General features: G+C 49.8%; 1 protein-coding gene and 1 non-coding gene across 5 annotated transcripts in view; one reads left to right on the top strand and one right to left on the bottom strand.

The window, feature by feature from the left end:
- Nucleotides 1–2,824: 2,824 nt before the first annotated feature.
- Nucleotides 2,825–16,121, bottom strand: part of SUGP1 (SURP and G-patch domain containing 1) — a 29,336-nt gene continuing 16,039 nt past the window's right edge. The window contains exons 8-14 of one of the 4 annotated variants that reach the window (XM_036848689.1): nucleotides 13,131–13,486; nucleotides 6,367–6,473; nucleotides 5,341–5,518; nucleotides 4,850–4,956; nucleotides 3,871–4,016; nucleotides 3,395–3,524; nucleotides 2,825–3,096 (exon numbers count right to left, since the gene is read on the bottom strand). In XM_036848689.1, coding sequence (XP_036704584.1) covers nucleotides 3,070–3,096; nucleotides 3,395–3,524; nucleotides 3,871–4,016; nucleotides 4,850–4,956; nucleotides 5,341–5,518; nucleotides 6,367–6,473; nucleotides 13,131–13,486 — 1,051 coding nt within the window. In that variant the 3' untranslated portion in view covers nucleotides 2,825–3,069. The remainder of the gene's footprint in view (nucleotides 3,097–3,394; nucleotides 3,525–3,870; nucleotides 4,017–4,849; nucleotides 4,957–5,340; nucleotides 5,519–6,366; nucleotides 6,474–13,130; nucleotides 13,487–16,121) is intronic. The other 3 variants (XM_036848686.1, XM_036848688.1, XM_036848687.1) reach the window with 3 other exon arrangements.
- TRNAK-CUU lies at nucleotides 15,973–16,045 on the top strand. Its single transcript has one exon. It is a non-coding gene; the product is annotated as a tRNA-Lys (tRNA).

The following is a 16,121-nucleotide window of genomic DNA, read 5'->3' as shown; positions in this document are numbered from 1 at the left end:
GCTGTGACTGCCCTTCGAGCTCCCGCTGTGACTGCCCTGCGAGGCCCCTCCCTCTCGCAGTGGCCCCTCCCCGCCTTGATAGCCTTGCCGGACTCTGCGCTGTCCCCAGTGGCAGTCCCCGTCGCCCAACCGGTTTCCCTCTCTACTAATGCTAGAACACGATGCCTCACGATGCTTCCGCTTCTGCGTCCTGGAGGCCACTTCAGTCTAAGGGAATTCGTTCCCCGGGCCTCGTTCTGCACTTCTTTCTTCACCCTAAGGCACAGGCATCCTAGCCTCAACCTCGACCCCAAAGGGGGACCCTTTCAACTCTCTACATTCCGCAGACCTCCCTCCAGCCCAGGATCAAGTGGGCATTGTATGTGCACACTGACAGAGGAACCTCATCCGCTTGGGTGCAGAGTTCCCTTTAAGTGCCCTTGGATTTGAGTTTTCATGCGGTGGCCACAGACAAATTTAAACATGTGTCCAGGTGTGAAGTTTTAACTGGTCCCGGGGGCCAACTCAAGGCAGACGGTCAGGGCCCAGGGTTGGGGACACCTTGAAGGACTCCGTGATTCTCTGCTGTGTTCCTTCCGTGTAGCCTGAACCCCTGCTCATGTGGGCGAGGTCCAAAGGGTGGCTGAGATGATAACGCGGGGATGGAGTCAGTTTGGTGAGGAGTTTGGTAATGGTGCTCCTGGCAGGAAGAAATAGCTCAGGCTTGGGGATGAGCAGCAGAAAGGAGGCACTGAAGGCTGGGGTTGGTGGTGGGGTCATGGAGCAAGGTGGGGTGGGCTTGGGAGCGTTCTGAACAGCCTGGAGGAGGCTGGGCTCCATTCGGGGTCATATGCAAGGGGGCAGGGCTGGACCAGGGAGGGGGTTGCAGGGTGGAGAATTAGGAGGCAGCTTTGTGTCAACCCCTCCAGCGAGCCTCGGATTCTTGCCCATGTGGTACTTGTGGGTGCAAGAAACAGGGTGAGCGGTGCCCACCTGTTTCCTGCCCTAGGGGGCCCAGTTTTTGTTTTTTTTTTTTCTGGCTGTGCCATGTGGCTTGCGGGATCTTAGTTCCTCGACCAGGGATTGAACCAGGGCCACAGCACTGGACCACCAGGGAATCCCCTGGGGGGAAATTGTAACCCTCACATCCCTGCAACTCCCACCCGGGCCCAGCCAGGGCCCCTTCTCCATGGGGCAGTTGGGTCCCATCTCTGAGCCTGGGTGACAAGATGATCTGGCCACTGACCTGAGAGCCTCCTTCCCCAGGTGCCTGTTGCTCATGCGTGAAGCTCAGGTTTCTCTGGGCTGATCTGAATCTCCAGCCTCATTTCTTGATTTTTCTCAATTCTTGTGGTGCCAATACCCTACATGCCTCTCTCCTATCTGCAAGATGGACCCTCTCATATTCCCTCACCCCTTAAAGCAGGCCCCAATGTCCCCTCCTCCAGGGAGGTCTCCCTGCCACTCCAGCCCCACTTCTCCCCCTGGAGGGCCAGCGGTATCTGGTGCAGCTCTGTCTACGGGGCTGGCCTTGCACCCTGTATCTGGCAGATACCTGCACACCCACACAGCATTTGGAAGCCTCCTCTTCCAACTGTCCCCCTGGCTGGGGCTAGAGTCCATGGTCTGAGTCTGGCAAGCCTTCTGGTCACTGAGAATTAAATGGACGGGTGACCTTGACTTAGGTGTTTGGGACCGAGGCCCAGGGTCCCCATCACTGGAACCTCTGGCTGCCCAGACCTATACCCTTGTGCTCAGGACTCTGGTCCCCCAGGGCAGGCTCCACCTCACCCCCTTGCCCTACCCTGGGTACAGCGTCCATGGTGGGGAAACAGGGTAGTACATGTCATGCCAGCCAGGGGTTTGCTGCTGAGACTTCCAGACCCTGAACTCCCTCACTGAGACACTCCCCAGGCCACCTCCACCATAGGTCCCACTTCCTCTTTATGGCATTTATCAGTCTCAGATTGTTAGGGGTTAATCCACAGCCCCAGTAGACTGTGGGTGCCCAGGGGCAAATCCCATGCATATGACTCACAGTCAGTGCTGTTTGCTGAATGACTGTGTGAACTGCAGGCTGGCCCAGGAGCCTGACGCCAGCTTGAGTCCTCAGACCCCATGAGCTCACAGGGGTTGAGCAGGACCTACTGGGTACGTGTATGTGGCAGGGGGATGAGAGGTAGGGGCTCCTCAGTTTGCCAGGCCCTGATACTCCAAGCATGGCTCACAGATTTCCGAGACCCTGCCCAAGCTGCTCACTCAGCAGCTGCAGTTGCACAAGATCCCCAGTGTGTGGTTTCTGCACAAGTGTGAGGCACAGGCTCTGGAGATGTGGCAAGCTCTCCTTGGTCTGGGCTACCCAATAGCTTCCCCTCCTCCAGGAGGCGTGTGATGTCTTAGTACAGTGTATCCGTCCATGAAGCTGTCCCCCAAAGGCACGAGCCCTAGGGACTCGTGTGTCCACTATACCTGTAGGACCCAGGGCAGCTAGGGTAGCTTGGGCTGCAGCCATCGCTAGCGAGGTTTGTTGTGCGTGTGTGTGGGGGGGGCCCTGTCAATGCCACGTGTCAAGAGAGGTTGAGGGGCACAGGTGTGCCCTGGGTCCACCTGCCTTGTGGGTCTGAGAGAGGAATGGGCCCTGACTGGAGACCCCTCCCCAGCCTCCTTCTGCAGTGCAGGGCTAGGCTACGAGGGGAGTCCCTGATGCCCCTGGCCCAGGTGCAGCCAGGTCTTGGCCAGCTGGCCGACCCTCCCCTCTCCAAAGCTCCTCCCCTCAACTCCAACCCAGGCCGATGGGGGACCCCATAAGCAGACAGAAGGTCCAGGTGGTCTTCCAGGATTCCTTGGCGCTGCGCAGCCTTCAGAGCAGCGTCCTGCCCCCACCGGCCCAGCCTGGCCCTGCTAAGGAACAGGAGGGCTTTCTGGTGATGGCAAGACCAGGCTGCCACGGCAGGCAAGCACTGGGATTTTAATACACAGCACGACACTCGCAACAATGGGAAGGGCAGGCAGAAAAGCAGGCCGGAACATTCCACAGTCCAGGAATGGTCGGTCTTTTGGAAAGTACATTTGTGCATTTTTCCAGAATACTCAGTAGTAAGGCCGTCTGGGGTTGTTCTGTGGGAAGCAAGAAAGATAAAAGGGGAGGTGGTTATGCTGTGCTAAAGGGAGCTAGCAGTTCCTCCCGTCTAGAACCTAGCGGGGGCAGCCAGCTCACATCCTCTAGAAGGGAGGGCAGGCTTTGGGGAGGCGAGGCAGGCTCGAACAAGGAGGAGAGGTGGGGTGGGTCTGCTGGAGAGCCTAGCTGGACTGCGGAAGGAGGGACACTTCTGTGACCAGCACCACCACCCGCCTACAGCGGAGGAACTGCGGCGGCCCGGCCACAAGCAATATAGGGGGATAGGGACACACGCACCAGGGGGTTGGGCCGGAAGCGGTAGGCCAGCATCATCCTCTTGCGGAAGGCCTCGTACTCGTCATCTTCCTTGGAGAGCTCGGCTGGCCGGTCAATGCCAAAGCCAGCACCATCTACCGTGGTGGTCCCCCTGCATTGGGGCAACAGGTGGTGTGAGCCGGGGAGCAGGCTGGTGCCGGCAAGAGGGGGCGTGAGGGACCTGAGCTTGGGGCAGGGAGGCCTCACCCGCCCTGGCTGGGCTCAGCAGCAGCACCCCAATGCAGCTCAATGTGGGGGCTATGCTGGGCTGGGTGACATCTGTCTGGGACACTCCTGGCACTGTGGGAAGATGGAGAGCCCAAGACGGCCCAGCCACCAGAGTCCATATCCCTGACTCCCAGCACAGTGATAGGGCTGGACCCAGGCCCTGGGCCTATGTCTCCGTGTGGGACTTTTCCTCTCTCCCCTCCCCCCCTGGCATTGGAGGCCACACTCACTTATTGACTGGGTTCTTGATGCCCTGGCCTTCTGAGCCCAGGCCATCGCCCTCCTTCCAGCCCATCTTCATCAGCATCTGGTAGCCGATGTTCTCTATTGTCAGCTTGAACTCCTTGTACTCTGAGTAGTCAGGTTCACGGCCCTCCTGCAGGGGGAGGAGGTAGCCGTCATCCACCAGGGCTGCAGCCATCCCTAGTCCCAGCTCTGGTCTGAAACCCCACCCCCCACATGGCCTCATTGGCCGCTGGGACCACCTGCCCACCTGCCTCCCCACCACTAGGTCAGACTCCTCGAGAAGAGATCAAGCTGCCCCTTCTCAGAGGCCCCAGGGCCAGAAGCAGTACTGAGCTCCCTGGTGGCCAAGTCAAAGAGGGCAAGGTGACAGGTCACACAGGCCTTGTCCACCATGAGAAAGATTAATGGTTCATCAGTGAAGAAAAATCCCATGTTCCAAGAGCCATTTGTTACACAGAGTGCTAAAAAGAGTGCTGTGGTCACATGAGGTGACCATCTCATTGGTGAGATTATGTGGTACAAAGCAGTTTTACAAAAACCCTCAAAAGACTATGTGGAATGTTCTATGTCAGCCCTCTCCTCTTGAGCATGAGGGCAGCATGGGAAGAACAACTTCACTCTGGAGAGCCCAACACATGGGGGCGTCTGCCTGAGAAATGCTTTGCCTGTGAACTGCATTTAATTGGCTCCACTGGAAGCAGAATTTCCCTAAAGCCCCAGGAAATGTTTCTAAAGCGGCAGCCAAGATACTATTTTCTAATTCCCTACACAGATGGCACCTGTCATAAGCAGGTGCCACCCGTGGCAAGAGGGCCCTACTCCTCCTGTGAGCGAGGGGGCCCCTCAGGCCACCACAGATGCCTGCCACATGAGGAGGCTGCAGGAGGGGCTGGGACACTGCGCAGGCCGCCTGCTACACAGGCTCACAGCCGGGGCTGGTGCCTGGGGCCCCTCCCAGCCTACCTTCAGGGCCTTGAAGGTCTCCATGAACTTCTCCAGCTCATCGGGTGGCAGAAAGTCTCCGATGAAGTGTTTGCCCCGGCCCATCTTCGTCAGCTGCTCCGCCCATTCTGCCCAGAGATGGGGTAAAGGTGAGAGGAGGAAGGAGGGTGTGGCAGCCCCACAGCAGAAGTGTGAGTCTCGGGGGGAGTCTGGGGCCGTGGGGAACGAGGCAGCTGGTTGAGACCTCGAGCCCTGCTCTCCCACGCAGCCCTTGTGTTCCGTGTTCAAACGCCAGTGAACACTCAGAGGACCATCCTTTTACCACTGAAGAAACAGGCACAAAGAGGCCAAGTCTCTTGCCCAAGGCCTTACAGGCTGGATAGGTGGCTTAAGACCCCAGTGTGGTGTCTCCAGGCACTTCCTGGGCCGGTGAGTGGGCTTCCTGAGCCCACAGCACCCTGAAGAAAAGGGCACCCCCCCACCCCGCCCCTATGACTCGCTCCTCGGCCCACCCCGAGTCTTGTCCATCTCCATGCGCCGCAGCTGGTGCTCCCAGGTGCCCAGCTCGCTGTCCACCTCCTCGTCGCTGTCGTAGCCATGCTGGTGCTGCTGCAGTGCCTTCTCCCACAGCAGCTGCATGTCCTGCATCGCTCGCTTGTGCTGCATGATCATGTCGTACATCTGCTGCATCTGTGGGCGGCACATGCCAGTGAGCAAGGCCGTGCACCATACGTGCAGGAAGCTAGCCCCCTCGCCTCCCCTGTGCATGTTGGGCACCCCTTTTCCCCCCTCCCTGGAGCAGGCACAAGAGCAGGGCTCAGAGCAAGTGTTCAGGAAGGCACTGAGTCCTGTGTCAGGACATGCCCTGGGTCCCCTGAATCTCTACTTTGAGCAGGGAGGACCTCTCTCTGTTTCACCCAGAGCCCAGCCTGGAATCTGGAATATCCTGGGCACCACCACTGTGGACCAAATGAGGGCAACGTGGGCTCCTGACCACTGGGAGGGTCAAGGGTCATGTGACGGGGCCGCCAGCCTGGAGGAGGTGGCTCAGGTAAGCTGTCCCAGCTGTCCATATCCTGGCCACAGAGCTCCCTGCTGAGCCAGCCTTCACTCCCAAACTGCCCAACACCAACTGAACAGCTGTCACATTGTTCAGGGCACCCAGTGCCAGACAGGCTTATCCTGTACTGAGTGCTGCAGGGAACGGTAAGGAAAACTTAAATGGAGACTCTCCAGTCAGGGCCAGCCCACGAGCGCAGTGGGAAGTAGCTGTGGAGCATCAGCTGAGAAGGCTGCCCAGGCAGCATGAGAAGGCCTGGGCTCTGGGCCCAACTGTGGGCTTGGGAGGGCCCTCAGGGGGTGGCTTGCCATTGATGGGGGACCCACCTGCCCAAGAGCCTCTCCCCTGACTGTGGGATTCACCTGGCACAGGGAGGCTCAGAAAGAATACACCGTGACCACTGCACCACAGGGCAGGGTGGGAGACGATACTCCACCAGCCCCTTGGAGCCTGCCGGCCCTGCCCCCCAGGGCCTTACCTCCTGCTGCTCCTTCAGCTGCTTCTTCTGGGCGTCCGAAAGCTCTGTGACACCCACCAGACCCACGGGCTTCCCCTTCTCGTAGCCTAGACCCTTGAGGTCCTGAACTAGAAACAAGACACAGGCTGGTCAGCAACAGACACGTGGGCTTAGCCATGCATCTGTGTCCCAGGCAGAGTCCATGTGTTGACGACACCTGAGGCACTTGGCCCATGTGGCAGGACACTGAAGTCGAAACAGTTAGCATGCATGTCACTTGATGACCTCGGGGGGCTTTGCTCCGCTCTATCGTGTGTACTCAGTTCCATCCCCAAATGACTGCTCCAGGCAGGCTCTATGACTCCACACTGCAAATGCTGACACCAAAACTCAAGAGGTCTGGGGCCTCACTCAAGGTCACACAGCTAATGGGTGACAAGGCAGGGAATCTGCAAAGCCAGAGATGCTTGCACACAGGCTCTTGGAAGTAAGCCCTACGGTGAACAGATACCTTATGTAGACACACAGGTTTGGAGTCTGGCATAAGACTCAGCTGCGTGGTTCTGTTAGCTCCTTCTGGGAAGCAGCCAACCATCTTTAAAGCAACTGACATTTAAGCTGGCATCACCTTTGGAGCTTGGCTGGAGCCTGCAACGCTAACTCACATCAAGATGCTGCAATGGCCCCATCTGGGTGGTGGAAACAACCACCCCTCAGGTGGTGGCTTCCTGGGGAAGCCAGGCAGGAAGGGGTGCAGAGGCCCCTCTGGGAGGATGGAAAGAGCCAGGTCTTCCCAGCTCAACGGGACCGGGTTGTTGCCTGCAAGAACCACCCGCGGGTGCTCCTGGGCCCTAAGACTGCACACCAATCCCTCCTCGGTCTATGGGGGCTCTGAAAGATGTTGGAGAGCCCCATGGAGAGAGCAAGGGAGCCAAGGTCTGAGCAGCCTGCTGTGTGCCTGGATCACACCCACAGTCCCTTTCCTCCTTGGGCGACTTCACCAGTGAGCAGGCAGGTGGGGGCTGCCCACGCTCCCCTGGGGACAATGTGGGCCAGTGGGGCTTGAATCTGAACCTGAGACTTCAGAGCCTGTACCTGTCCCCTAGAATATGAAGGACCTGGGAGCTGGGGCTGGACCTTGCGGACACGATCTCAGAGGTGGGGTGTGCATGCGTCAGAAGAGCCCTCACATCTGAGCACCCTCCTTTACAGTGGGCACCAGGTTTGGCACTTGAGCAGCAATCCGACCCTAGGCACCCTCAACCCTGGGTAGAGGTGCTATCTAGAGCCCCAGGGAGTACCACACTTTTCAGTCAGTAGCTTTTCTCTTTGGCCAAGGGAGGCATTCAGCCAGAGACCACTCTCAGAGCTGGGCGGGCAGGGCCAACAGGCCAGGCCAGCCCTGTGACCTGGGTGAGACGCCTTCCCCCTCAGCCCATCCTTGTGTGGCAAATGTGGGTTTTGGCGCCAGGGCATATATGACTCTTCTTTGTGCCTGTGTGTCCAGCTCCAGTGAAGTCAGGGGTGAGGGAGGTTGAGAGGGTTCTGCCCATGGTGCAGGCTGCGTGGTGAGGGAGTCAGACAGACGGCATGAGACGGCCAATTATCAGTCACCAACATCATCTGCAAAATGTGATGACAACAGACCCCCAACCTTATGGGTTTGTGGTAGAAAATGAGAAATGAGGCCACACGTTGGCTGTCCCTGAAACTGCTGTCAAGGAGGGAGAAGCTGGAGATCACTGTGCAAAACTGACTGTATCAATTGTTGTTCTTATCACTGTGCATTTCCTGAGCTTTCTATGACAAAACTGAATCCAAGTACTTTAAAGCTTAAGGGAGAAAACAGGACTATCTATATGTTGTCTAGAAGAGACTTACTTTAGATACAAAGACACAAATAGGTTGAAAGTCAAAGGAAGGAAAAAGAAATTTCAAGCAAATAGTAACCAAGACAGAGCTACACTAGCCATACTAGTATCAGACAAAATATACTTTAAATCAAAAAAGGTTATGAGAGACAAAGAAGGATGTTATATATTTACAAAGATTTGATACAGAAAGAAGATATGACAATTAAATATATATACAGACTTAACAACAGAGCCCCAAGATAAATGAAGCAAAAATTGACAAAACTGAAGGGAGAAATAAACAGTTCCATAGTAATTGTTAGAGATTTCAGTACCTATTTTAAATAATGGACAGAACATCTAAACAGAAAATCAATAAGGATATAGCGGACTGAACAACACTATAAACCAACCAGACCTAATAGATATCTGTAGAATATGCAATCCAACAACACCAGAATACACTGTATTCTCAAGTACACATGGAACATTCTCCAGGATAGATCATTTGTTAGGCTACAAAACAAATTTTAATAAATTTTAAAAGACAAATCATACCAGGTATCTTTTCTGATCACAATGGAATAAAGCCAGAAATCAGTAATAGAAGGAAAACTGGAAAATTCACAAACGTGGAAATTAAACACACTCCTAAACAACAAATGGGTCAAAGAAGAAATCACAAGAGATCAGAAAATGCTTAGAGATGAATGAACACAAAAGCACAACACACACCAAAACTTATGGGGTGTAGCAAAAGCAGTGCCAAGAGGGAAATGTATAGCTGTAGATGCTCATGTTAAAAAAGAAGACAGGGCTTCCCTGGTAGTGCGGTGGTTAAGAATCCGCCTGCCAATGCAGGGGACACGGGTTCAAGCCCTGGTCTGGGAAGACCCCACATGCTGCGGAGCAACTAAGCCCGTGCACCACAACTACTGAGCCTGTGCTCTAGAGCCTGCGTGCCACAACTACTGAGGCCGTGTGCCACAACTACTGAAGCCCGCGTGCCTAGAGCCCGAGGTCCGGAACAAGAGAAGCCACCACAATGAGAAGCCCGCGCACCGCAACAAAGAGTAGCCCCAGCTTGCCGCAACTAAAGAAAGCCCGCGTGCAGCAACAAAGACCCAATGCAGCCATAAATAAATAAATAAAGATAGATAGATAAATAAATAAAGACCTCTGATCAATACCTAACTGTACATCTTAAGGAACCAGAAAAAGAAGAGCAAACTAATTCCAGAGCTAGCAGAATGAAGGAAATAAAGATTAGAATGGAGATAAAAGAAACAGGAAATACAAAATACGAGAGAAAAATCAATGAAATCAAAAGTTGGTTTCTTGAAAAGACCAACGAAATGGACAAATCTTTAGTTAGACTGCCTAAGAAAAAAAGAGAAAAGACTCAACTATTAAAACAACAGGGGGATACAGCAGTCCACTTTACCTGCAGGGGATACATTCCAAGATCCCCCCAGTAGATGCCTGAAACCACACATAGTACTGAACCCCATGTATACTATATATACATACGTATGACAAAGTTTAATTTATAAATTAGGCATAGTAAGAAATTAATGACAATAGCTAACAATAAAATAGAACAGTTATAACAATATACTATAATAAAAATTATGTGAATGTGGTTTTTCTCTCCCTCTCAAAATATCTTATCACAAATGTAATGCCTTTTCCATTTTAACTAAGTACTTAGCACACACTGTGGCCATAACTTTCGCAGTTTGAGGTATGACAGCAAAACTAGCACAAACTTCTTTTTCCTTCTTCACAATTTCATGGATAGATGATTTGTTCTTACCGTAGATCTTGGAGACCTCAGCTTAAGTCAAGAACTTTTACCCTTTCACTTAAAGGAAATAATTGACGGCTTCTCTTTGGCATGTCTAAATTGCCAGCATCACTACTCTGTGCTGTGAGGCCATTATTAAGTAAAATAGTAATATATGGGTTATTTGAACATAAGCACTGCAATACCATGACAGTCAATCTGATAACCGAGTGACTACTGGTGACTAATGGGTGGGATATGCTGGACAAAGGGATGATTCACACCCAGGCAAGGTGGAGCGGACAGCACAAGATTTTATCACAATACTCAGAATGGCACAAACTGGATCACATAGAATGGCACAAACTACCAAAACTAACTCAAGAAGTAACAGAAAACTTGAATAGACCTATAACAAGTAAGGGGACTGAATCAATAATCAACTCTTCCCCCCCACCCCCCCAAAGAAAAGCCCAGAACCAGATAAATTCACTGGTAAATTCTACCCAAGATTTAAAAGAAGAGTTAACACCAATTCTTCTCAAATTCTTCCAAAAAGTTAAAGTAGGACACACTTCCTAACTCATTCTATGAGGTCAGCATTAGCCTGATACCAAAAGCAGACAAAGACAATATAAGAAAACTACAGACCAATAATCCTTATGAGTATAAATGCAGACAGAAATTTGCAACAAAATAGTAGCAAACCAAATCCATCAGCATGTAAATAATTAGTAAACTAATTATTTACTACAACGGAGGGGGATTTATTCCAGGAATGAAAGGGTGGTTTCATCATACAAAAATCAATCAATGTAATACTCCACATTAATAGAATGAAGGGAAAAACCCACATGATCATTTCAATTGATGTAGAAAAAGCACTTGACAAAATCTAACATTCTTTCATGATAAAAACACTCAATAAACTAGGAACAGAAGGGAACTTCTTCAACATGACAAAGGCCATCTATTAAACACATAAAACAACATCATACTCAATGGTGAAAGAACAAAAGCTTTCTCCCTAAGATCAGGAACAAGGCAGGGATGCCTGCTTTCACCACTCCTGTTCAGCACAGTACTGCAAATCCTAGCCAGAGCAATTAGGCAAGAAAAAGAAGTAAGAGGCATCCAAATTGGAAAGGAAGAAGTAAAACTATCCTTATCTGCAGATGACATGATCTTATGTGTAGAAAACCCTAAAGACTGTTACCCTAATAAATGAATTTAGCAAAAATAAAAAATACATAATCAACACACAAAAAATCAGTTGTATTTCTTATACTAACAACAAATGATCCAAAAAGGAAATTAAAAAAAACAAATCCATTTGCAACAGCATCGTAAAGAGTAAATCACTTAGGAATAAACTTAACAGAGGTACAAGACTTGTACAACAGAAAGACAAAACACATTGAAAGAAATTAAAGAAAACCTAAGTAAATGGAAAGCTATCCCATGTTCTTAGATTGGAAGACTTAAATGTTGTTAACATGTCAATACCTCTCAAAGCAATCTACCGGTTAATACAATCCCTAACAAATCCCAACAATGTTTTCTGCAGAAATGGAATAGCCCATCTGAAAATTCATACAAAAATTCAAAGGACCTCGAATTGCCAAAGCGTGAAAAAGAGGAACAAAGTTCGAAGACTGACACTCCCGATTTCAAAATTTCCCACAGAGCTACAGTAATCAAAACAGTGTGCTACTGGCATAAGGATAGATATATAAACCAGTGTAATAGAGCAGAGAGCCCCAAAATAAACTTCTACATCTATGGGATTTCTGACAAGGGTGTCAAGAGACCATTCAATGGAGAAAAAACAATAGTCTCTTCAACAAATGGTGCTGGGAAAAAAAAAAAAAAAATGGTGCTGGGAAAATTGCATCTCCACATGCAAAGAAATGAAGTTGGACCCTTCATAACCTTATAACATATATAAAAATTAATTCAATTTAAGAGCTAAAACTATAAAACTCTTAGACGAAAACATAGGGGCATATCTTCAAGACTTTGGATGTGGCTATGGTTTCCTAAGACCAAAATCATAGGCAACAAAAGAAAAAATAAATTGCACTTCATTAAAATTTAAAACTTCTGTGTATCAAAGGACATTAAGAGGATGAAAATACAGCCCATAAAACTAGAGAAAATTTTTGCAAATCATGTATCTGAATGGGGGTTAATATCTAAAACATATAAAGAACTCCTACAACTCAATAACAAAAAGACAAACAACCCAATTAAAAAATGGGCAAATGACTAAAATAGACATTTCTCCAACTAAACTATACACTGACCAATAACACATGAAAAGATGCTCAACACCATTAGTCATTAGGGAAATACAAATCAAAACTACACTGTGGGGGCTTCCCTGGTGGCGCAGTGGTTGAGAATCTGCCTGCTAATGCAGGGGACATGGGTTCGAGCCCTGGTTTGGGAAGATCTCACATGCCGCGGAGCAACTAGGCCCGTGAGCCACAACTACTGAGCCTGCGCGTCTGGAGCCTGTGCTCCGCAACAAGAGAGGCCACGATAGTGAGAGGCCCGCGCACCGTGATGAAGAGTGGCCCCCACTTGCCGCAACTAGAGAAAGCCCTCGCACAGAAACAAAGACCCAACACAGCCAAAAATAAATAAATAAATAAAATTAAAAAAAAAAAAAACTACACTGTGATTTCACTTTACACTTATTAGAATAGTTATATAATAAGGCGAGAATGAGAAGAAACTGGAACCCTTGTGCACTGCTGATGGGAATGTAAAATGGTGCAGCTGCTGCAGAACACAGTTTGGCAATTCCTCAATAAGTTAAACAGAATTACCGTAAGACCCAGTGATTCCACTCCTAGGTATATACAAAAAAGAATCAAAATCAGGGATCCGAATAGTACTTGTAGGCCAATGTTCACAGCAGCACTACTGACAATCGCCAAAAAGTGAAAATAACCCAAGCTTCTAAACAACTGATGAATGGATAAACAAAATGTTGTCTATCCGTACACTGGAATTCTATTCAGCTGTGGAAATAAATGAAATTCTGACATGTGCTTCAACACAGATGAACCTTGAAAACATTACGCTCAGTGAAAGATGCCAGACCCTCCCCAACAGGCTGAGGGAGGGGGTCGGCCCACCTGACAGAGGCGAGGGAGAAGCATCCACGTCCCTCTGCACCAGCTCGGCAGGTGGGAGCTCCACCTTGTCCTCTTCAGGACCCCACCGGCTCTTTCGCTTCCTCTTCATGTTGGCTGTGGTGGCCGGCTTCCCTGGGGCAGCTGAAGATGGGTTGACGTTGGGCAAGGGGGCAGATGAGGTAGGGCAGGCAGTGGCGGTGGGCATGGACCCCAACGGGGTCTCAGAAGGAGATCTGCGCTTCAGTCCGAGGTCAGGTGCCGTGGGGGTGCCCGTGGGACCAGCCTTGGCTTTCCGGAACTCCTCCAGCTTCTGGCGGTAGTACTTGTACCCTTGGCTGTTGGGTTCATACAGAAAGCTGCAAAAGAGAGTGGGGGGCACACCGTCATTGGGCCTCAGCCCCCTACCCCTGATTCAGGGCAGAAGAAGCTTGGGCCTTGTGTAGGCACACTGGGGTCAGCTAGGTCACTTCAGGGTCATGTCAAGATGGGGGTCTCTATCGTGACCCCTGCCCTGCCAGGCCTCAGTGGCTGCTGGTGCTGGTGGCCCAAACTTGAGGAACAGTGTGACATGCCCACAGCTTGTCATGATGCTGTTCCTGTGAGCTGAGGGCCACTCCAAGCCCCTACCCCATCTTTATTGGATGCCCGTCACAATATCATTGATCCCGCTTCAAAAGAAAAGGTGCGGGCTCTCTCAGACCTTCCCCAGGCTCTGCCAGGCTTCTTCCCCTGCTGTCCTAGATGAGTGCACCGGTGCCTACAAACCAAGAAATCCTGAGTTGCGAGAGACACCTGGTGCCAAAAAGGGCAGGATTTGTCCCAAACCTGACAGCTGGGCTTATTTGTGCTCCTTTCTGATGCATCCTTGAGAGGCATCAACAGTGAACAGAGACAAAACAAAGACACTAAACATCGGAACAGACAGGGAGCTCACTAACAGCCTTGCTGGTAGCTGTTGGTCCCCAAGTGCAGAGCAGGAGGTGCTGGGTTCAGAGCCGGCAGAGGCTGCAGCTCCTTCTGCACCTGCCCAGCATCTCTCAGACTATGCATGTACTGAGCCAACAGTCCTACTTCTAGAGTCCACACCAGAGGGAAGAGTCACAGCCCAGTTCCACATACCAAAACCTGTGCACAGCAGAGATTACAAAGCCCTTGACAAGAAGGGGCTAGACTTGCACTCATGAACCTGGAAAGACAGTCACGGCACAATGCTGTACTACAAAAGCAAAATGCAGGCTCGAGGATGCTGTAAATTCCTTTTGTATAAAAGGAAGTTAGCAGAAAATAAATCCACATACTATTTCTACATGTCTACGTCAGAGATGGGAGAGGGATGGGAGGACTCCCAATCCCGCTAACATCCTAGGGTGGGATGGAGGGATGGGGAGACTGTGTCATCTTCTTTGTATTCCTGGGTCATGGTACAAGCATGCACACCCTTCAGAAAACCCAGTGTGGAATATTTGCAAAAGTTAAAAAAAACAAAGATCAACAAAATCGCTAAGCCTCTAGCCAAGCTAAGAAAAAAAGAGAGAGGACACAAATTACTAACAACAGAAAAGAAAGAGGGGCCATCACTACAGATCCCACGGACATTAAAATTACTACAGATTACTATGAACAACTCTATGCCCACAAATTTGATAACCCAGATGAAATGGGCCAATCTTTGAAAGGTACAATCTGCCAAAACTCACACAAGAAGAACTAGACAATCTGAACAGGCTTATTTTTATTAAAGAAATTGAATCAGTAATTAATAACCTTCCAAAAGTTCACTGGTGAATTTCACCAAACATTTAGGGAAGAAATTAAACCAATTCTGTACAATCCCTTTCAGAGGACAGAAGCAGAGAGAATACTTCCTAACTTACTCAGTTACCCTCATACCAAAACCAGACAAAAACATTAGAAGAAAAGAAAACTATAGACCAACATCTCTCATGAACACAGATGTAAAAATCCTCAACAAAATATTAGCAAACCTAATCCACTAATGTATAAAAAGAATAGACACCACAACCAAGTGGGATTCATTCTAGGCAGGCAAGACTGGTTCAACATTTGAAAATCAAGTAATGTGGGCTTCCCTGGTGGCGCAGTGGTTAAGAATCCGCCTGCCAATGCGGGGAACACGGGTTCGACCCCTGGTCCGGGAAGATCCCACATGCCACAGAGCAATTAAGCCCGTACGCCACAACTACTGAGCCTGCACTCTAGAGCCCGTGAGCCACAACTACTGAAGCCCGTGTGCCACAACTACTGAAGCTCGCATGCCTAGAGCCCGTGCTCCACAACAAGAGCAGCCACTGCAACGAGAAGCCCGCGAACTGCAACAAAGAGTAGCCCCTGCTCGCCGCAACTAAAGAAAGCCCGCGTGCAGCAGCGAAGATCCTATGCAGCCAAAAACTAAACAGATGAATAAAATAAAATAAATAAATAAATAAAAAAGAAAATCAAGTAATGTAATCCATCAGGTCAACAGGCTAAAAAAGAAAAATCACATGATCATATCAATCGCTGTGGAAAAAGCATTTAATAAAATCTAATACCCATTCATGAGAAAAACTCTCAGTAAGCTAGGAGTACAGGGGAACTTCCTCCACTTGATAAAGAATATCTACAAAGAACCTACAGCTAACATCATACTTAATGATGAGAAACCTCAAGCTTTTCCACTAACAACAGAAACAAGCCAAGAATATCCCACCTCCCCAATGCTTTTCATCATCATTCTGGAAGTTCTAGCTAATGAAATAAGATGAGAAAAGGAAGTAGAAGATATACTGAGAAGGAAGAAATATAACATGATTGTCTACATAGAAAAAACAGATGAAGGAATTCCCTGGTGGTCCAGTGGTTAGGACTCTGCACTCTTACTGCTGAGAGCCCAGGTTCAATCCCTGATCGGGGAACTAAGATCCTGCAAGCCATGCGGTGCGACGAAAGATAAAAATAAAAAACACAGATGAAAGAATAGACCAAAAAACC

This window comes from Balaenoptera musculus, chromosome 3 (assembly GCF_009873245.2).
Source record: "Balaenoptera musculus isolate JJ_BM4_2016_0621 chromosome 3, mBalMus1.pri.v3, whole genome shotgun sequence".
Taxonomy (NCBI): domain Eukaryota; kingdom Metazoa; phylum Chordata; class Mammalia; order Artiodactyla; family Balaenopteridae; genus Balaenoptera; species Balaenoptera musculus.
The sequence above is the reverse complement of the archived record's forward strand: the minus strand, read 5'-3'. Positions and strand labels throughout refer to the sequence as shown.